This window comes from Panicum virgatum, chromosome 8K (assembly GCF_016808335.1).
Source record: "Panicum virgatum strain AP13 chromosome 8K, P.virgatum_v5, whole genome shotgun sequence".
In the NCBI taxonomy this organism is placed as follows: Eukaryota; Viridiplantae; Streptophyta; class Magnoliopsida; order Poales; family Poaceae; genus Panicum; species Panicum virgatum.
Window position 1 is genome coordinate 43,741,143 of NC_053143.1, and position 21,302 is coordinate 43,762,444.

The 21,302-nt window shown below is 48.5% G+C and overlaps 2 protein-coding genes across 7 annotated transcripts; one reads left to right on the forward strand and one right to left on the reverse strand.

The window, feature by feature from the left end:
* The first annotated feature begins 2,764 nt into the window (after positions 1–2,764).
* LOC120644805 lies at positions 2,765–10,042 on the forward strand. 5 transcript variants are annotated; one of them, XM_039921518.1, is made up of 6 exons: positions 2,767–2,921; positions 6,749–6,796; positions 7,917–8,059; positions 8,181–8,855; positions 8,935–9,022; positions 9,782–10,042. In XM_039921518.1, the coding sequence occupies exons 3-6, from the start codon at positions 8,031–8,033 to the stop codon at positions 9,803–9,805; spliced, it is 816 nt and encodes a 271-aa protein (XP_039777452.1). In that variant the 5' UTR covers positions 2,767–2,921; positions 6,749–6,796; positions 7,917–8,030; the 3' UTR covers positions 9,806–10,042. The 5 variants fall into 5 exon arrangements, with proteins under 5 accessions (XP_039777448.1, XP_039777452.1, XP_039777451.1 ...); XM_039921514.1 differs by having other exon boundaries at positions 2,765–2,921; positions 8,935–10,042; XM_039921517.1 differs by having other exon boundaries at positions 7,940–8,059; positions 8,935–10,042.
* A 1,346-nt stretch (positions 10,043–11,388) lies between these two features.
* LOC120644806 lies at positions 11,389–13,279 on the reverse strand. 2 transcript variants are annotated; one of them, XM_039921522.1, is made up of 3 exons: positions 13,038–13,279; positions 12,889–12,951; positions 11,389–12,805 (listed from the first exon to the last, which is right to left on the reverse strand). In XM_039921522.1, the coding sequence occupies exons 2-3, from the start codon at positions 12,914–12,916 to the stop codon at positions 11,652–11,654; spliced, it is 1,182 nt and encodes a 393-aa protein (XP_039777456.1). In that variant the 5' UTR covers positions 12,917–12,951; positions 13,038–13,279; the 3' UTR covers positions 11,389–11,651. The 2 variants fall into 2 exon arrangements, with proteins under 2 accessions (XP_039777456.1, XP_039777455.1); XM_039921521.1 differs by having other exon boundaries at positions 12,889–12,969.
* Positions 13,280–21,302: the final 8,023 nt, after the last annotated feature.

Here is a 21,302-nt window from a genome sequence, read left to right on the forward strand (position 1 = left end):
CTCCACACTCCGGGTATCAGACCTTTGTGCGCCTATAAATACTCCAAAGTTTGTGAACTCCCAGCAGCACTCAAACAACAAAACTCATTGTATACCCAATGTCTGGAGGTGGGTCTAGCGGGAAGAATTACTACGGTTTTGGAAATGGAAAAGGGAGAAGAAAGGGAGACCCCATAATATGGGAGGAGCCTTTTGGACCTGATTCCTTTCCGGAACCAGTGTTTGAGTTTCCGCCACAGCACAAGAGTGATTTTACCAATGAAACTCCTCTACGACAATACGATAACCGTAGAGAACCGTGGCCAAAATGCAGACATGGTGAGGACTGCTTAGTGCAGATGTGCACCGACGGGATGGATGGCGGTCGGCGTTTCTTCAAATGCCCACATGCATGGGTAATACTCGGTTGTTTTATTTCTTTATCTTCGTTGAGATACCTTACATGAAATTTATTTTGCAGTCTTCAGATGCTCCAGAAAACTATGGTTTTACCAGATGGGTCGATCCTGCACCAATTGATTCAGTTCAGGAGTTCATCGAGTACCTCCAGATAAAGATCTTTGATCTGGAATGCAAGATAAACCATTACGAGGAATTGAGCAAGGGTAACAAAGACGACGAAGATGATGATACTAGCAATGCTGCCGCTTCACAGGATGAACCACGTAGCAACTGCCCTTGTCACAAGAAGAAGGGCCCTGCCCCTCCGGCACCACCTGCACCACCTGCACCACCTGCAATGGGTGGATACTGCGGAGAAGGCTCAACGCAGTTTGCTACGTGGGGGTACGGCTACTAGGACAATCTATTGCTAGTCACATGCTGCATCGTTGTGTTTGTTGTGTTTTTTCTAAATTACCTGAGGCATGTTAGCTTAGTTCAGAATCTGTTTACCGTAGTTGCAACGGGTTCTGCCATGCCACTGCATGTTTGATGTGTGTTTCATTAACGTTGTATTATGATGTAATTTTATGGTTTATATTGTGTAATGCAGTTTTTAGTTCTTAATTCTTACCGTTATATTTGATGTGTGGTTCACAGTATTCTAGTTCCCTGAAAATGTCCGAAAATATTAAGGGCAAGTTCGAAGATTCACTAGATTGCTTGTGCGTGCGTGGCACCTCGGCGCCGTGATCTGTGGCGTCAAGACGTGTTATCTCGGCGCCACATATTACAGCGCCCACCCCCAGGGTCTATTTCTGCAAAAAGTTACAAAAAAGGCACATATGTTCAATTATTTCGCGAAAAGGGCTAAATTGCAAAAAAAAAATGCCGGCCGCCCCCAGCCGGGCGGCCTTGTAGGCCGGCCGCCCGGCTGTCGGGCGACCGGTTCTCAGGGACCTGTCCGTAATTTTTTTCTCTTTTTTTGCAGATTAGCCCCTGCCGCCCGGCAGCCGGGCGGCCGGGGTATATTTCTGTAAATTTCCAACTCCAAAATATATTTTTGTAAAAACAGAAATATAAAATATAAAAATAAAAAAAACGCTAGAAAATTAGGCCTATGGCTGAAAACTAGAAATCAGGGAGGTCCGAGCGATGGTCCAGGCTTCATTGATACCCCTCAAAAAAAAAAGAATAAGTGCCTTCATTGATCAGCAGCAAACGGTGCCACCGGACCATCCCCTCATGTTGTACACAAATTATGTTGTACACAAATTCTATTTATAAAAAATTGAAACAATTGAATACAATTCTCACCAAAATTAACTCACCCATACCTCTCACAAGGAGGCCCACAAGTCAGATTGAAAGTTCGACAGCGACCCATGGCAGACCGAAAAAAACCGGGGCCTGCTCGCAGTCATGCGGGTGACTGGGATGCAATCCATCACCCACTCCAGATTCTATGTTTTTGGGCCTAAAGTGGTCCAAACAAATTGGCCCATAGTCAAATTTGTTTCAAAACAAATTATTTTTGTTCCGGAATAATTTTTTAATTATTCTAGCAATACAAAAAAATTTGTTCGGGAAAAAAAATTATTCCGAAACAAAAAAATAATTAATGAGCCTTGTGTAATGATTTGACTGCCAATAAGCCGGGGTACTCCTAACATTTGCCAAAAAAAAAACCAGCAGAACGAGAACGATTCCGCCAAACATTGCTGTTTTTTCTCACCTCCTCGGGCATACTCGCTTGCGTACCCGCCCGACGCAGCCTCCCATCCCCCGTGAAATCAGCCAATCAGTCAATTCAATTTGGAAGGTGAGCAATCCACCGCTTCCATTCTCCTCCGGATCTGCGACGCCCCTACACCTCCACATCGGCACTGCGAGGACGAGGGGAGGCCGGGTGGGATGATGGGGCGGAGCAGGGACGCCGGTGAGGGGCGGAGGGCCGCGCGGCCGACGAAGTTAGGTGCAGCACGCCGGTGGAGGGGCGGATGGTCGAGCCAGCGCAGGGAGCCGTGCACCGGTAGAGGGGCGGAGGGCGAGGCGGCGGCGCGGCGCAGGGAACATGCCGCGCGGCCCCGCGAGGAACTTCTGGAGGGGCGGGCCGGTGGAGCTTCGAGATGGTGCAGGGATGGCGGAGGTTCCGGATCCGCTCGATTTCGTCGGGTGGAGGCGATGCTGGCCACCAGGTACGCATGATGCTCCGAGTTCGCCGCTGCCAAGTAAGGCGCGTACCTCCTCCATGAGTCAAAGACCTCCGTGGGCCGCCTCGCTGAGAAGCTCTCCGCACCCGCTTCAGTATCCGGCGTGGCGTCAGCGCCACCCTCCCCCAATGTGCTCCCGGAGATCCTCCGCCCCTCCGTGCCCATCCGGGGGACGCCGCCCCCGGCCAAACCCTCCCTCTTTGCGTCCTCCACCTGGGCGATCCCACCGGGCAGCGCTGCAGCCGCGACCGCGAGTGTCCACCCCGACGCGCTCAACCTGCTCCTTTCCTACATCTCGCTGCTGCAGGCCACCTTCGGCTCGAAAAGGTATTAGCCTCTCCCAGTCTCTCTCCCATTATATTGTGCACACAGAAATTTCCAGCAGGCGTGAAGTGAAAAAAAAAACAAATCACATACCAATTTACATGTACACTATAGTGGCACAAGTGAAGTGAAAAAGAACAAATCATCATATTTTTCTATGCTAACAATGGTTAAAAAAGAAACTTTCATTCAGATAGGATCATCTTTTTCTTCGGATTCTTTTTTCAGAAGTGCTCAACATAACCTTATCAAGCTTATTTAGTATCCTGTCGATGTTTGCTCTTGTTTGCATACTTTGAAAGCAACAGCTTCCTGTCCACTATGATTATCAAGCGTATTTAGTGTCATGTGCTTTGGTGATTGATTCATGTGAGCAGTGATTATCTCAAGCTTGACTTCCGTAAAGCTTTTGACTCGGTCTGCTGGAATAGCCTTGATCGCATCCTTGCGGCTAGGGGGTTCGATCACAAATGGCGTGGCTAGGTCGCCTGCATCCTCTCTTCTGGCAAAACTGCGGTCATGCTCAATGGTGTGCCTGGGCGCTGGATCAACTGCAAACGCGGCTTACGGCAGGGGGACCCCCTCTCTCCGTACCTTTTCATTATCGTTGCGGATGTGTTGCAACGGTTGATCCGTAGGGCTTCCTCTCTTGGCCAGCTTGTTCACCCCATTGATCCATCCCTACCCTGTCCCGTCCTTCAGTATGCTGATGATACCCTCATTCTTACACGAGGAGATGTTCCTTCTATGCATGCCCTAAAACACATTCTTGATTCCTTTTCCACTGCCACGGGTCTCTACATAAACTTCCATAAATCCACCTTTGTTCCGATGAATGTAGATGACAATGTGGCCACAGCCATGGCGACTGCCCTGAGCTGTCCCAGAGCTTCCTTTCCCCAAACCTACCTCGGACTCCCTCTTTCTCCTTTCAAACTGTGGGTTGCTGATTTCCAGCCGCTTGTCACCTTCTTTGATAAATATTTGGCTGGTTGGAAAGCTCGCCTTCTCAGTTATGGGGGGGGGGGGGGGGGGGGAGGGGGGAAAATTGTGCTTGTGAATGCTGTCCTTGGAAGCTTGCCAGTTTACTTCATGTCCTCTATTCTTCTTCCTAAAACTGACATTGATGCTCTGGACGCACGGCGACGTGCTTTTCTTTGGACTGGTGAGGATAAATGCCATGGGTCCAACTGCCTCCTTGCTTGGGACAAAGTCTGCTGCAGCAAAGAATGTGGTGGGCTTGGTATCAAGAATTTGGCAGATCAGAATCACTGTTTTCTTATCAAATTTGTTCACAAGCTTCATGATCCTGCCCCCCTCCCTTGGAAAAACTGGTTCAATTCTCATTCTTCCATCTTTGACGAGGCGAACCTGGATTCATCTTACTTGGCAAAACTCCTGGCACATGAATTGCCTCTTTACCGGGAACTCACATCTGTGAGTGTTGGGGATGGCGCCAAAGGATGCTAGCCCAGTTGGTTAGTCACTCCGGCAGCACCCCTCAGGTCCTGAGTTCGACTCCCCGTGGGAGCGGATTTCAGGCTGAGGGTAAAAAAATCCCCTCGCTGGCCCCGTGTGCCGAAGCACTGGTTGTGAGACGACCCAAGTTCAGCTAGGCGGCGCCTAGACGGCGACTAGGCGCGACTAACCGGCAGTAGAGGGGGTTCCGCCTCGCCTATGGGGGTAGGCGGACCCCTAGGCGGGCGGAGGTCGCTGGTGAGGTCGGACGGCGGGCGCGGGCAACGTTGGACGGCGGGCGCGGGCGGCGGCGGGCTCGGACTGAGGGAGAGAGATGCGGGAGAGGAACTGGCGGCGGGGACGCGGGCGCATAGGTGCGGCGACGGGGACGCGTGCGCAGGGATGCGGCGGCGCGAGTGTTGGGATGTGGCGGCGCGGGATGTGGCGCTGGCGCAGGGAGCGGAAGTGGCGGCGTGCGGGAGAGGATGCGGAAGAGAGATGCAAGTTGGGCCTTTAAATGGGCCTTTTCCCCATTCTTCTCATTTCATGAGCACTGATCTTCTATTTTTTTTCTTTTCTTTTAAGTATTTGTGCATGTATTCTGCTAAAAAAAGTATTTGTACATGTATTAATCACCGCCTAAAAAAACGCCTAGGAACGCCTAGGCGCGATTAATCCCGCCTAGGCGCGATTAATCCCGCCTAGGCGCTAGGCAGTGGGTCAGCGCCTAGAATCTGCCTAGCGCCTAGCTGAATTATGGAGACGACCCAGGTCGGCTTGAGGACCCTTACATGGCCCAGGCAGGTAGTTCCCAGGGGTTACGTCTCCCAGTGTCAGGGCGGGGCCAGGGTTCGGGGATTTTCTCGGTCGGGGAAGCCGAGGCTTCTTCTTAAGCTAATACCGGTGGGGCGGTCTTTCCCCACCCGGCCGAGTTTTTTTTTAGTGTTGGGGATGGCCGGCACACTTCCTTCTGGCATGACAAATGGCTCATCGGCGTCCCGCTTGCTGAAACCTTCCCTGCTCTCTACTCTCACTGCACCCAGGAAACACTCTCAGTTCGAGACGCTTTAAATCATTCTCTTGATGATGTTCTCCGCCCACGTTTAACCAGGGCTGCGGCCCAGGACAAACTTCTCCTTCAAAGATGTCTCCAACACTTAACTCTAAAGGATGAACCTGATTCTCGCTTCCTGACGCACTGGCCCAGCGAATGTTTTAACTCCAGCTCTGCTTACCGAGCTACCCACTTTGATGATGCTCCTGACCCTGACGCCATTTGGTTTTCGGATACAAAACTCCCCTCCAAGATTCGCTTCTTCGGATGGCTTCTCCATTGCGACCGTCTGAATACCCGTGCGAACATGCTGCACCGGAATATTTGTAAACAGGAGGAGTCGAGTTGTGAGTGCTGTCCGGGTACCCTAGAAACTTCCGAGCATATCTTCGTCAGCTGCCCGTGTGCTCGCGCGGTCTGGGGCCTCCTTGGGATTGCTGTTGGAGACGGCATGCACCAGCAACCATGGCTTCTTGGGTGTGAGCTCCAGCTTCCGCATTCAGTTCAGGCTGATGTGATGCTTCTTGTGCTTTGGCAAATTTGGAAGGCCCGCAATGCTCTAATCTTTGACAGAGCAACCTCCCTCCCAACTGACGTTCTTCGGCGCACAATCAAGGATATGGACTTTTGGAGTAGTCGTTATAAGAAACTCTGTCTAGACTTTGATAGATGGCGCTCCTTTCTTCTCTCTTGTTGTTAATTGCCCTCCTCCTCACCTTGGTTGAGGACGTTGTAATCTCTGGCCTGGTATGCCAGACCTACGCTGTTGTACATGTCCTCCAATCCTCTCGAGCAATGAAATTTGTGTAGGTGGGGATCCCCCCCCCCCCCGATATTGTTCAAAAAAAAATGTGAGCAGTGATTATCAAGCTTTAGTTGCTGCTATTCTTCTCGATACTTTTTAAATGCCAAGCAGGTTCCTCTAGTGGTTGATAATTATAGATTCATGTGCAGAGATATTACATATTTTTACCTTGTTGGAAGTAGTACTTGTTTAGCAAAATGTCGGTTTCCTCCCATGTATAGAATAGAAGTTCTAAAGATCAAAAGTAGTACACAGGCAACTTTTTAGCTTATGGTTGTGAACATTAGTACATAGCTTTTCATAGAAAGAAAGAAAATGATTACATGGTCAAAATAGTTATATTGATGGTACCTGAACCAAAACTTGCTTAAGAATCATGACTATGTTCATGACATTGTTGCTCTGTCTTGTATTTAATCTTTTTTCCATGATATTTTTTATGAGTGTATTGTTACATGTCGAGGATCTTGCTTTCTGATCTTTTTTTGTCCTTTGCATATACACCATATGTAGGCTACATTCTAGCAGTACATCAAGAGAAATAATGAGGTGCTTCTAGAGGTATGATGCTGCTCAGTATTTTCGAATAAGCCAAAACATCCAATGAGAGTAATTATCCTTGAAATATGAAAACTGGTCATTTTGTAAAGTAGGTTCAATTTTAAAAGGCTCTATCACATGGTCTCTGAATGTATAGACTCTTGGGTGCGTATAATAATTGTTGTGTGCCTGCAGGGTTCCATGAGGTCTCTTTCTGGTTAGTGGTTAGATGGCAAGAGTGCTCAAAATGTGGTTGGTGGTTTCTGAATGGTGCCTATTGGGGGAATATAGATGCTAGATATGCTTTACACTCTTCAGAAATATAATCTTTACCATTATATTATATTTAGATATTCAGTATAGTATTAGATTATATTTAGCTCAATATATTCCAATCATGATGTTTCCTGAGATAGCTTGGATTTCTATATAATAAGTCTTATCTAAACTAAGATAAGTTCTTGCATGCTCCTAGACTACAAAAGAGAAAAAAAAACAATTTTAAGAGGCCAAAGCATCTTCATTAATTCTTTTTAATTTGACTTACTAGCTGTCAGTAAAACTTGGTTGTGGTCTGAGAAACACAACTCTAAATGTCTGCCACTTGAAACTGAGAACCAATTTTTCCTTTTTAATGCATTGGATAATAGATATATGTTTAGTTTTGGGAACCACCTTTTTTGTGGAGTGTACTTGCCAAAAATTATTATACCTAGAGATTTGTCCTTGGATAGGAGTGCTTGGAAAGCCACGATTCACGTGCCAGAACCATGAATAATGGTCTTTGTTGGGTTTCAACTCTAGCCTACCCCAACTTGCTTGGGATTAAAAGGCTTTGTTGATGTTGTTGATGTTGATGTACTTGCCAAAAATTAGACATAGATATCGTATTGTTATCAATTTTTTGGGTTTCCATTTCAATCCCATGGGTAAGCTTAGTTATTTAGCAATAATATGATATGGAACAATATTAATGCTCTGTGACTAAATTTGAGTACCAGCATTTAAATCATACTTTGATAATTATTAACCTCGCCTAAGTTTCATCATTGCTCATGATGGCTGAGTAGGACCAATTGTTCTCTGTCTAGAATTGTATCATGTGCTTCACCCAACTATGATATTATGCTCTAAATTTCAGCTACCATTCCCACACATGAGCAGAGATCGTGGAGCCTGCACTACCACTCTATGATGGCATGTTCTAGGCTAAAAAGCTTGGATTGTCAAAGGAGTAGCTGCTGAAAATTCTACCATGTGTGGATGGTGCCTTATTAAATTCAGGTATGAAGCTTAATGTCTCAATGTTACGAGATGTGCAGTTGCACTTGTTTTGTTGTCGGCACAGTTTATGTTGCACGTTACGATATGGAGATCATTTTCAAATTTCGATTATGTTCCGCAGAATATTATTAGAGATCCAGAGGACTCCACCATGGTTTTTAAGGAGTCGCCTAGGCGACGCCTTGGCGTCTAGACGATTTTCAAACCTGGGCGTCCGGCCCACCATGCCCTTTAGGCCTATGGCGTCGCTTCACGCAGTTAGGCGTTGCCAAGGTGTCGGATGGACGCCACAAGAGGGGGAAGGCGATGCACACAGGAGAAAAACAGGCGCAGCCACCTTGCGCGCACTAGGGAAAAGCCATGCGCCCGTGCACGCGCGCGGGAAGAGGACAGGGAGCTGCGCGCGGTGGGAAATCGCGGGCATATACCCCACGCGGGCACGCCGCACGCCCCTGCGCAGGCGGGAAATCGAGAAAGGAGGGAAGAGAGGAAAGCGGGGAAGAGAGGAGCGCGGCGGCCGGACCTGTAATCTGGCAGCGGGAGGTGGAATCTCCGGCGGCAGGAGCTGGAATCTGGCGTCGCGGCCCCTCCATAGTCCATCCAGCCGCTGGTTCCTCTGCTCTACCTCCGCACGCAGCTCTGCCCCTCTTCTTCCTCTGCTTCATCCGCCTGCAGAGAGCAGATCTGCGCTTGCACGACTCAGACTCACCTCTGCGGCTCTTCCCCTCAAGGATTCGTGGGTCGTGGGCTCGTGGCTTCTTTCTTTGCTTCACCTCACGTCAGCTCAGAGTCAGAGGTATATTTTCTCTCCCCTTCTTTGCTCTTCCTTCACCTCCTCACATGCTCACTGCTCTGTTCTGGTTGAAACCTGCAAGGGGATGCATGCTACATGAACAAGCCAACAAGGGCTGCGGGAAAGAGGAGGATCAGTGGTACATGTGCTCCAGAATAGGAAGCGAAAAGGTACGTATGTGCATGTTTGTGCTGCCTCTATTCTTGGTGAGGGTATGTGTATGGCATCGCCTCGCCACGCGCCTTATTCACCTAGGCGTTCGGAAGGGGGTGGGTCGCCACACCTCGCCTTTCCGCCTTAAAAAAAAACGAGACGGGAGAGGCAGACAGCCACCCCGCATTGCACTAAGAAGGAGGCAGCGAGACTCAAACCCGGGCTAGCTGCCTGAGAGCACGCTCTCCTAGCCGCTTAGCCCGTGAGAGCCTCGCTCGCCTTTCCGCCTTAAAAACCATGGACTCCACAAAAATTTATCCCTGTTTCAACCCAGAAGATACATCAAGTTTCAGGGACCTAGATAAACACGGGTAATGTTAATGGTTTTCAAGTTTTCAACAATAGATTTTCCATTCTCCATGTGCAAGTTATGGTGATTTGATCAACTGTGATTTAATCTGTAATTTTCTTTAGTGTACTAAATGGTGCCGATTCCCTTGAAATGAAATTAGTACATTACCATATTTGTACTGGGCAGCTTGTTCTCCAGAAAACAAAATTAGCCCACACCACCGCTTTGCTATTTGCTCTTCATTTATGCAACTTGTTGTAACCAAAATCCATGTTCATTCTACTAGCAAATGGTTGAGCAGGTGGGTAATTGTTCTTCTTGTTTCATAATTATCATTTGGATTCACCTATCCAGCAATCATCAAATAAAAGGCAAGAGAAACTTCTGGTTTTAGGTTTCTAACTCGCATCTTCGCTGCTTGTAGAGTTCTAGGCTTCTATCTTTCTGAAAGCTAAATGATTTCACATCGTTCAGTAAGGAAAAAAGTCAAGAGACCTCAATCCGGAAGCTGAAGCTGTAAACGTGATATGGTGAACTGCTAAGGAAGCATCTGCAACATCTTCAGATGATAATTATCATTTTTTTATTAGTAGTCGTTCAATGTAATCAAAATTTGCATTGTTATATCAATATATATTTAATCTCATGTTATTTTTAAATAATTATATTCTTTAAACATGTGGTATTTTTAAATGTAATTGTTATTTAAACACGTGCCACATGTGCTTGTGGCACGTGCATCTCGACTAGTTATAAAAAAAAGAATAGAAAAGAATGCATTAATTTAACGGGGAAGAGGCAGCCATCAGTGAAGTAGAAAGATATCCTCCACTTTGAAAAGAAAAACAGAGAGAAAAATCTCCTCCGACTCTGCCATACTAACACGCACGGAATGACTTGCCGTTGCATGGGCTGATATATAAAAAGATGCAGTTGCCATCTAAGCTTTTGATCTCAAATACTCAAATTTTAACAATGTTGTGCCGGCGTTCAGCACCAACAAAAAGGATGTAGCAACTAGCCTCAGTTTCCCATGTCATTCTCTACAATCTTGTACTACGGGCATATATCGGTACCTTGATATTAGGCATGTCGCAGTTCCAGTCCTCTGTGGCGCAATTCTGATCGAACACAACAAACCACCTGGCCGCCGTCATCTTTAGAGATCTCAAGCGGGGGGGGGGGGGGGGGGGGGGGGGGGGGGGTGAGCTTTAAGGTGAAATTGCTGAACATGTAGCGCTTCCCCTGGAACGGAAGAATGCCATGCATACCCCAGAACATAACGGCGCAATTAATAATTGCCATGGTATCGTACACACACCACGTTTGCATCTCTGGCCGCCATAGAGCACTAGAATATCTGAAGAAGAGGATAAGAAAGAAGTGGACTGCAGAGGAAACGTTAGGAGTCACACGTGTGACTGGCAGTTAAATCATCACACAAGATCTAATAATTATTTTTTATTCCGAAACAATTTTTTTGTTATTGGAACAATTGTTATTGTTCGATCAACAAAAAAAATTATTCCGAAATAAAAAAAATTGTTCTAGCAATAAAACACGAGTGGGCCGATTTTAGGCCCAAAACACAGAATTCTAAAGGGTTAGAGACTTGGAGTGGTGTGATAGGTCCACTCGGAGTCACACGCGTGTTGAATAATGTTTGAATAGAATGTGAGTGGACCAAATGGTTATGATAGGTGTGCATTAGGCCTGCGAGCCCAAATGGAGTACATGACCCGGCCCGTGTAACTGAATCGTTAACCGAAACTCTGACCCCCCCCCCCCCCCCATTCCTCTCTCTGTTCTCATGTTCTTGTTCTGCTGCTATTCTCCCCCAATTTATCTGCAATTTACCGACTAATTTGTCTACTATTCCAGATTCACAGTACAGGCAATTTCTAACATATTTTAACCGCCTATCATTTTAAGAACTATGATCCCGCTTTGAAGAGAGCATGCATGCCTCTAACAATAGCAGAATATTTCGCCATGATCCATTTGGATCCAGTCACAAGAAACAGCATGAGATGTGCCAATTTAAAACTTGCATGTAGACCATTTGAGGCATGTACAAAAGCATTGCAGAAATCCATTTCTGCTGATGATCTCAGTTCTTCCGCAGTTAAGCTTATCCCTCACTACCATACAAGGCAGGAATATGAGAACGGAATGAACATGCATAACCCTCCTACAGATAGAGTTACAAAACACCCATGCATCACAGCACCAAGAATTTCTGAGAGCAAACCGCAGCACCTGACCACCCAGTAGATTTCTTCTCCTGAAGCACATCATTCGGAAGGAAACAACCACACCGGGAAACCGATTTTGCGCTCCGATGCGCGAGTGCCACAAGGTAATGGTTGAACAATGGGCCCTGTCATACCATCTCTCATGCTGTACACAAATGCCTCATGAGAGTTGTAATGATCGGGACCAAAGTAGATAAGGTTACCTTCAACTCCGCCGTGCTGACCAGCAGGAAAGGTTTTGCCCCCGCCTGAGCCAAGAAAGATGCAGTCGCTGCCGAAGCTGCGGATCTCAGCGAGTCCAACTGGGTACGTGCTCAAGTCCACCGCGAACACTTTGACCTTAACTCTGCTCCTGGGTTGGTAACCACCATAGTATCTGATGATTAATAACAGTCTTCCGCTCCACTCCACCATGTTGCAGCTCAACTCATGATACAGCCCAAGAGTGCTAGGGAGGAGCTTCTCGATCATAAAGTCCTTCATGTGAGAGACGGTGACCCCACGCTCGTCCTCGCCGAGCTCGAAGGAGAAGAGGCATGGCATGAACCTCCAGAGCATGTACAGCTTCCCTTGATAGAAGGCGATGTCGACGTGCCCAGCGAGCAGAGCGTGACGGCAGACGCGCCATGACTTCATCCCGGACCTCCAGAGCGCCAGTTCAGGCTTAGACCGGCGGATTATGAAAGCAGCCACAATGGAGTTGGGTCCTGACTCCGGCGAGGCGGAGAGCACCGCTTTGCGCAGCGAGCAGTCGGAAGTGCCGAAGGGCGGCAGGCGGCGCACCTCGTGGGAGAAGGCGTGCACCAGGAAGCACTCGCCGCCGGCCGGGCCGGCGGCGCCCATGAGCCACGCGTCGGAAGAGCCCACGCAGTAGGCGTTGTCGGCGTCGAGCTCCGGCGGCATCCAGGCGCGCCGCGCGGGCGCCAGCACGCCCCCGGGGGTCAGCCCCGCGAACCTGAACCTGGGGAGCACCAGCAGGGGCAGCGGCGGGGCCACGCCGCGGCCTCGCGCGGCGGCGCGCCACTGGCGGCACACGGACCGCACCCGGGCGCGGTCGGCGAGGCAGGGGAGGAAGCTGAGCACGACGCCCAGGGCGTCCGGCTGGAGGCCCGCCCACGACGACCACGGCGGGTCCTCGTCCCCCGCGTCGGTTCTCGCCCTCTTCTCTTGCGGCATTTCCTCGAACACCTCGCCTGCACGAGCCAGCCAACCACCGGAGACCGTGACGCCGCGCGGCAACCAAAATCAACGCAGTACGGGAGAGGAGGGGACTCACCGACAGCGGTTTCGGTCGCGGAATTCATCGCCGCCGGAGAACCAGCGCCGTGGGCCTCGTTGTCTGAAGAATCCGAGCAAGCTGAGCCAAGCAGCAGGTGTAAAGAATCGAGCAGGTTATTTTTCGCTTTTTAATCGATGGGCGCTTACGAATTCGGGACTGCGATTGATTGAATCGGGGATCTCGATTTGCAGCAGGAGCGGGGAGACGATCGCCTCCAGAGATCGAGATCGTCTTGTTCTTCTGATTCGAAAGGGCGAAATGGTTTTCGATCGCTCAAAGCTATAATTGCTGAAGCCACCCTTGCTCGAGTACAGTGAAAGGCCGGAGCTCAACAAGGCGTGGCTCGGATATAGTACTTTGGCACAAAAATGATTAGTTTCCTTCCAAAAGAATCGCAAAAAAAAAACGACTAGGGTTAGGGATTTAAGGCTCAAGGAAAATAGATCTAGGGTTCGATGGTGGAGATTTACCTGATCCAGATCCGAACCAATAACGGGCGGAACTGATTAGACGGCGAGCAGAAGACGAGGGCGCCTCTTGCTGCGGTGGTGAAGGATGACTTATGGGCAATATGGATCAATAGGCGCGACATCACTCAGTGGTAGGAGTGTCACCAAGATCGAAAATCATGGTGCGGAGGTCTTGATGGATGCTTGAGTCAGAGGGGCACTTGGTGGTGATGAATGAAGAAGGTGTTCTTGGATCGCAAAGGAGGAGCGCTCAGGATGCAATGCCTCTAGGTGCGAGAAATGGAGGTGCGGCGGATCTTGGATGGAGAAGAAACGAGAAAGGGTGGGAGGGATTAAGTAGGCTAGGGGCAAGTGGTGGCGGCGGCGGCGAAGCCAGGTGGAGTGTGACAAGAAACGTGTAAGAGGTAGGTGGAGATTAATTAGGTTGGAAGCGAGCGATGGCGGGTGGGAGAAGAAATAAGAAAGGATAAGTATGAGTTATTCGGTTGAGTGTGGTATAGATGTATCTGGATAGATCTAGATAATTTTGGCTCGATCAGCCAGCTCATAACTCTTGTAGAGTTGGATATTGATAGAAGAATATGAACTTGAAAAGTTTTGTGCGAGCTCATAACTCTGGTAGAGTTGGATATCAATAGAAGAATATGAACTTAAAAAGTTTTGTGCGAGCTTGAACCCAACCCCAACAATTTATTTTAATTATTTTTGACATAAGAAAGTGGAAAACTCAGAGTCCCGCCTAACCATGGGCACAAAATTTATTGAGTTTTTTCGGCGGAGATCAAATTTTTCTCACGTATAGTGGCAGAGGAAATAAGAAACCGCAAATGAGGTTTTTTTTCTGAAAAAAGAGTGTGTTTTCCGTGCGCACCAGGGCATATGCCCATCCAAACCCTGGACCATCGGATGGGATACTGACATTGGAGATTTATCCGTGGAGTTAACGGACACTAACGGCGCAAAAAACACCAGGATTCCTGTGCGTCCGCTAGCGCCTGGCAAGAAGCAAGATGTCCAGTCATGGTGGTTGGACCCACTTCCTTCTCTTTCCACTCATGTCTTCTGTTGTATTCACGAGGACCCGTGACTCTATCCTCAGTCCTCTCTGACCGTCTACCTCTATCTGCTCTCATCCCCATTCTTGCGTTGTGCGCTGCGCATGAAGCCATGGAGGAGCTATCCCTGCGAATGGTGCATGGAGAAGCATCGGCTCATCAAGCTCCAGGCTCGGCCTCGCAGTGGTTGCACGACGCGGCAAGCGCGCAGTTGTCGTGGGCAGTGGCAGCCGCAGCCACGGCAACGGCCACGGCCTCGTCCACCACTAAGTTGGCACCATTAGCGCCAGCCCAGAGCAGATGCATGGAGACCACCATATACATGGGTGTCAGCATCGACATCCCTGCCGCAGGTGCTGACATGTTGAGCCCATAGCTTGCGTGGTTTTCTTCTATGATTTCTCTCTCCTTATTTCTTGATCTGAATGTTTTCTTGTTGCATATCCTTGTGGCCTGTAATGCTGACAAAATGCAGTTGAGTTTACTCCACAAAAGCTTCTTTTTTGGTCAGATTGTTTCTTGTCAGATCCGAGCTCCAAATTCTTAGTCAAATACTAGATCTTGATCATCCTGTCCCAAATTATGTTTCTTGTCAAAATGCTTGCATCGTTTCTTGTTTCTGGTTCAGTGTTAATTCTTGCGGAATGATTCTTGTTCCAATGCACACTGTGTTGTCATGTCATGTCTTATTCAATTTGGAAAATAAAAGAATGTTAGAGATCAGTCACAAGCTACTTTCTAAACAAGATGCTAGAAATGATTTTGGACAAAATCTATTTATGTGACAGAATGCTAAAAGTTAATAAAGAAAAGTGGATTGAAAATAATTTAGAAGGGAAGCTCTCCTATGGCAGCACCTTTTTTATGCAAACGGAGGCTAACGGCTGTGTCTGGGTGGGCAGCTGCCCATGCGGGCACGGGGTATTTATGAAGTTGTTGGTCTTACATTTATGCACCAAACTAAGTTAATCGTGGATCATATGAACACATCGGCGTTTTTCAACTTTCAAGGACGAGCACTCCTTTTTTTGGAAAAAAAAATTGCGGACCATATGCCAGCCCATCACTATTTTGCACAATAAAGAAGAATTACCACATTTTGACTAATTCATGAGCCATCCGATTTGCACGGACTCCGGATCGTACGGGTCTTATTTTCCTATCTATAAGAACACTGCGCTTGCAGAGGAATGAATAGGTAACTTTTAAAGAGATGGCACCAGCTGCTGAGCAGTCCCAAGGCCAATGTGATCGCCTCCACTACAACATGCAAGTATGCAAACTCTACCATGCAAGCATCAGAGATATGCATGTTCAGTTCCAATACCCCCAATTTAACAGCAACAAATTGCCATATAAGCTCGGTGGTGACCGTTTTAGCCGCACATCGAATTTTAATTTCCTTCTCAGGCTTCAAAAGTTGCAAGCATGCCATGGTAATAACAGGTAGCACGATGTGCAATACACGTTCACTGTCACTGCCTTGTTCCTCATGTCCAACCACAGCCACCAAAATACAGCAGTAATCAGCAACTGTTTTTCAACTGGCAATTGGCAAAAACATGACATCACCTCAGTGGCCATTACATCTTTTAGAGTACACCTCCAACTCAATTCTTCAACATTCTGAATCTGACATTAACAAGAACCATCTGAAGGAGATTGAACCTTATTACATCAACAAGTTTACTACTAAAAACAACCATCTGAATCTGACATTAAAAAGAAACAACAAACTTGTTTCAGTGCATAATGAGAAAAAACACCTGGCCCCAATCAGCACCAGTGCTTCGTACATTGAAAACATTAGGATGAGAGCAGTTCATTCAGGAGGAAATAACCATGTCGCATCTATCAGTCCGCAATCTGGCGCCCGAAATTTGCCCTCTAGTCCGTCTGCAGCAAGTGGTGCAACCGTACCATCATCTTTCATGTTGTACACAAATTTTTCATGGCAGAGGTTATCATCAGTGAAATAGATAAGATCTTCTCCAGTTTCATCATAATAATCCACATGCACGAAATGACTTGCTACTGCATGGGCTGATGAAGATGCAGTTGCCATCCAAGTTCTCAATCTCAGTGAATTTGACAGGGTTTGTGCTTACTGTGCTTAGTGGAGCCTTTAGCCATCCATGACATTGAGGAATGTTGAGTACTCTATCCTGCCTGAACCGTGCCACGAGTCATTTCTGTTTTCTCCTTGCTCCTCCCTCTGTTCTAGGGTTAGGCCGAGGTCTCCATGACAAAAGTGGTCTAGATTATAGCTAGGTCAACAAATTTGAGAGGGTGGATGAATGGGTGGAGGTCTAGCTCTTGTATAGGTGAGGTCCTCTGTAAATCACGATGAATTTGAATGAAATCGAGGTCCCCTTTGAGCAGCTCTTGTGTGTTCCCGTTCATCTCTTATTCATGGCTTGATTTCCTCTCTTTTGGTGGTTTTTTAGATCGAAGCTTTCTCTTGGACGGTTTGGGGACTCCTTGATTTGTTTCTTGACCATCTAGCCTAGGGCTAAACTCTCAAGATTCACGAGTCCCTCGGATTAAGGTTTTTCACATTCTTGAGAAAACCCAATCCTCTTTGATCTTTCCTCGAATTCTCTAGTTCCTCTAATCTTTTGGGAGAGATCTCTTGGGGATATGTTTACGGGGTAGATGTGAAGGTATCCCTCGAGTTTCATTGAATTTAGACTTCATTTGATCGAGATTCACCATTTGAAGCTTTGATTGCGGGCTTTCTGGAAGCGACCGGTCTGACCGGTCGAAGAAACCGGTCTGACCGGTCTGGGATTTCAATTCCAGCCCGACCGGTCTGACAGGTCTGAGTAGGCAGTCTGACCGGTTTGTGTCTTTCAGGTCTGCTGATTTTCTCGTATGCTTCCGAGTTTTCGCTCGCTCGTTCTAGGGCTTGTTCGTGTTGGTTTAGCTCTTCCATAGCTATTCCAAACTTCACCTAGAACTCTTGAGGGCTTGTGGTGATTTTGGGATATAGGCCGACGGATTGATTTCGGGAGAAATTTTGATTAGCTCCCATTCACCCCCCCCTCTGGTTGCCGGTTTCGATCCCTCAATTGGTATCAGAGCTTGGTTGAGGTTTTCAGTACCTTAACCAGTTCGAAAACCACTTGGCGACCATGGCGAGTCTTGGGAAGATCCTAGTGTTTTCCGGCGAGGACTATGCTTATTGGAAGGTGCGTATGCGAGCCTTCTTGCAAAGCATGGGAGCCGAGGTTTGGGAGATCACCAAGAACCAGGCTTACGAGGTGCTTGCCGTTCGGACCACACCTCTTTAGGTGTCCGAGCACGAGGCTAACGCCAAGGCTGTCAATGTCTTGTTCGCTGGCGTTTCTCGTGTGGAGTTCTCACGCGTCCAGGGTTTTAAGGAAGCCCACAAAGTTTGGACGTGCCTTGAGAACTACCACGAGGGCACACCTCAGGTGAAGGCCAGACTGTTCGAGACTCACCGGCGTGAATACGAGAATTTCACACAGGGACCGGGTGAGAGCATTAGCGACATGTTTAGTCGGTTTCAATCGATTGTGAACAAAGTCAATGCGAATAGATCTGCTGATGCCCTTGAGTACACAGAGCATGAGAAGGCCCTCAAGCTGCTCTACGCACTTGACCGCTCTGTGTGGGATCTCAAGGTGAACAAGATCATTGAGTCTGCTGGCTATGAGACTCTGACCATGAACGAGCTTTTCAGCAAGCTCAAGGCCACGGAGGTGGATAACCAGACACGAGCTAAGCTCAATGGTGCCCCTCCTTCCAAGAGCATCGCTCTTGTGACTGGCCCAGGTGGATCGAGCTCTAACGCTAACTCTGCTCTTGGCTTTTCTCTTGCCTCTTTGCTTTCTGTCACAAATGAGCAGCTGGAGACGCTGGGCAACGACGACTTGTGCCTCCTCATCAGCAAGTTCCAGCGCGTCTACCACAACAGACAGAGGAAGAAGAATCCCGGGTGCCACAACCGTGGCGATTTGAACCACTTCATCGCCGATTTCCCCAAGAAGTCCGGCGGTGGCCAGAACAACCACTTCGACTACTACCGCCACCGCGACCGCGACGAGGGAGGCTCCAACAAGGAGCGTCGGCGCCACAAGCACCGCAGTCATGACCGGGGAGGACGCTTCGACAAGGAGTCGCTCAAGAAGCGCTTCCAGTACAAGGCCAAGAAGCGGGAGAAGGCCTTCTTGGCACAGCTCAGCGACCTCAACAAGAGCTCCGACACCGACCGCTCTTCTTCACCGACCTCCGATGACGACAAGAGGAAGAAGAAGCGGGACAAGGAAGCCACCAGCTTCATCGGCCTGTGCTTAGCGGCCAGTCAGCGCAAGGGTTTCTGCACCATGGCGGGCAAAGCCGATGGTGCTCGTGCGTCTTCGGGTGGACATGCCACACCGACGCACGTCGACTCTTCTCCTGGATCCGAGAGCGATTCAGAGGTAAACTCCACAATCAACCTTCTGGACACGGAGGTTAGGGAGTTGTACGCCGCTCTCGACAACCAGAAGAGGCTGCTTAAGGAAGCAGCTAGAGAGCGTAGAAAGCTTAGGGCTGAGCTGGCTTGTGCTAGGGAGAAATCTGGTGAGGATGAGTGCGCTGGCTGCATATCTCACATGAACGATCTTGTTGCTCTCCATGCCAAGCATGATGAGAACATTGCGAACTTAGATGTTGCTAAGACTTCGCTTGCTGACGTGTCTCATGAGCTCGCTAAGGCCAAGCATGAACTTGAACTGGTTAAGGACGCTCCCATTGTTAGTGATGTGCTTGAATGTGATGAGTGTCCTATCTTTAAGGCTGATCTAACTTCTTTACAGTCAAAATTTGCTACTGTTTTGTGTGAACTAGAGGAGCTTAGGTCTAGGCCTGTTCTGCTTGGTGCTTGTAAGCTTTGTCCCACGCTTAGGTCAGAGCTAGATGAGAAGAATGCCTTGGTTAAGTCTTTAGGGAAGATTAAGGTCGTGGAGTCTAGCCCACCTATTGACTGCTCTGTTTGCCCTGGTTTGATCTCTGATTTGGATAATCTTGCGGTAGAGAAAGCCAAATTAGAGAATGAGAATACCTATCTTAGGGCGATTCTTAGTTAGGTTTCTGCTAGTGAGCCGCAGTTGGGTATGATGATTAGGCAGTTCAAGTATGGTGATGGTTTTGGGGTCGGTTACACCTACACGAAGTCAGACTTTGACAGGTTGTATGGTAAGATCGGTAAGGCTGCTGGAGTTCAGAGTGCTCTAAACACTGCTAGTTCGAGTACGCAGCCTTCGCTTGTTGACCCCGTGGATGGTGTACTGAAAGAACCACAAAAAGCAACTCCACAGAAGCAGGTTTGGGTTCCAAAGCCCAATGAACTGAGGAATCCCCTCGACACGCTCCCTGCTGCTGCTGCTCAAGTTGCCCAGAAGAAGAGGGCTGCTCCTCCCCATCCGTAGGCTAGGCCTCCACCTCCCAAGAGAGAGGTGAGGTACCACTGCGAGTACTGTGACAGAGAGGGTCACCTGGAGGAGTTTTGCTTCAGGAGGAAGCGGGCTGTGAGGCGTGAGCAGGAAAGACGGAACGCGAACATGTACTCTGCTCGAGTGCATGGTCCTCCTCGTCATGGTGGTAGGCATGATGCTAGGGCACGCTGTATAGGTGGAGGTCAGGGAGACGGTGGTGCTTACCGTGCTCCAGCGGGTGGTCGCTTTGCCGGTCGTGTTCCTGGTCGTTTTTAGTATGGCTTTGGACCACGGGACTGAGGCTTTGGAGGAGGTTTTGATGCTCCACGCTTTCCTCGCGGTGGTGTTCGTCAGTCACGCGGCAGACGGGACAGGGGATACGCTTTGTCTGGTTTTGCTAACCCTTCTGTAGAGTAAATAGCTCGACACTAGTTTGCTTCTCACTTTGCTAACCCTAGTGTTGAGACATTTTCTCACCCTCTGTCTCACTACTGATGTGCAGGTTGGAGGCTTGGAGAACAGGTGGATCATGGACTCCGGTTGTTCGCGCCACATGACCGGGAATGACAAATGGTTCTCCAGCCTCACCCCGATGCGCTCAAAGGAGTACATTGTGTTCGGGGATAATGGAAGAGGAAAGGTACGTGGACTTGGCGCTGTTCGAGTTTCTGATCGCTTTACCCTGAGAGAGGTTGCTTTGGTTTCGAACCTTGGGTTCAATTTGCTTTCTGTTTCGCAACTTCTTGATGAGGTGTTTGAGGTTCGCTTCAAGGAGGTTGTTCGCGTGTTCTCGATTCCAAAGGAGATTTGGTTTGCCGGATTACACCTCGCGATCGGGTTTTCTTGGTTGACTTCTCTGGAACTCCTCTTGGCCCTTCTCGTTGCTTGTTGGCTGGTCCTTCTTCTGATCTGTGGAAGTGGTATAGGAGACTTGGACATTTGAGCTTTGATCTGTTGTCGAGACTAAGCTCACTTGGCCTGATCCGAGGATTGCCCAAATTGAAGTTTGAAAAGGACCTTGTTTGCCATCCGTGTCACCACGGGAAGATAATTGCTACTTCACATCCGCCTATTAATCAGGTGATGACCGCTCACCCTGGAGAGTTGCTACACATTGACACAGTTGGTCCTTCTAGGGTGATGTCTGTTGGTGGGAAGTGGTACGTTCTTGTGATTGTGGACGACTTTTCTCGCTATTCTTGGGTCTTTTTCATGAGAACCAAGGATGAGGCTTTCGAGTTTGTTCGAGACTTGATCTTGAGGTTGAAAAATGAGCTACCCCAGGTCATGCGAGTGATTCGTAGTGATAATGGCACAGAATTCAAAAACGCTCGTTTTGACGTCTTTTGCAGTGATCAAGGGCTTGAACACCAGTATTCTTCTCCCTACACTCCACTGCAGAATGGAGTTGTAGAGCGGAAGAATCGGACGCTGGTTGAGATGGT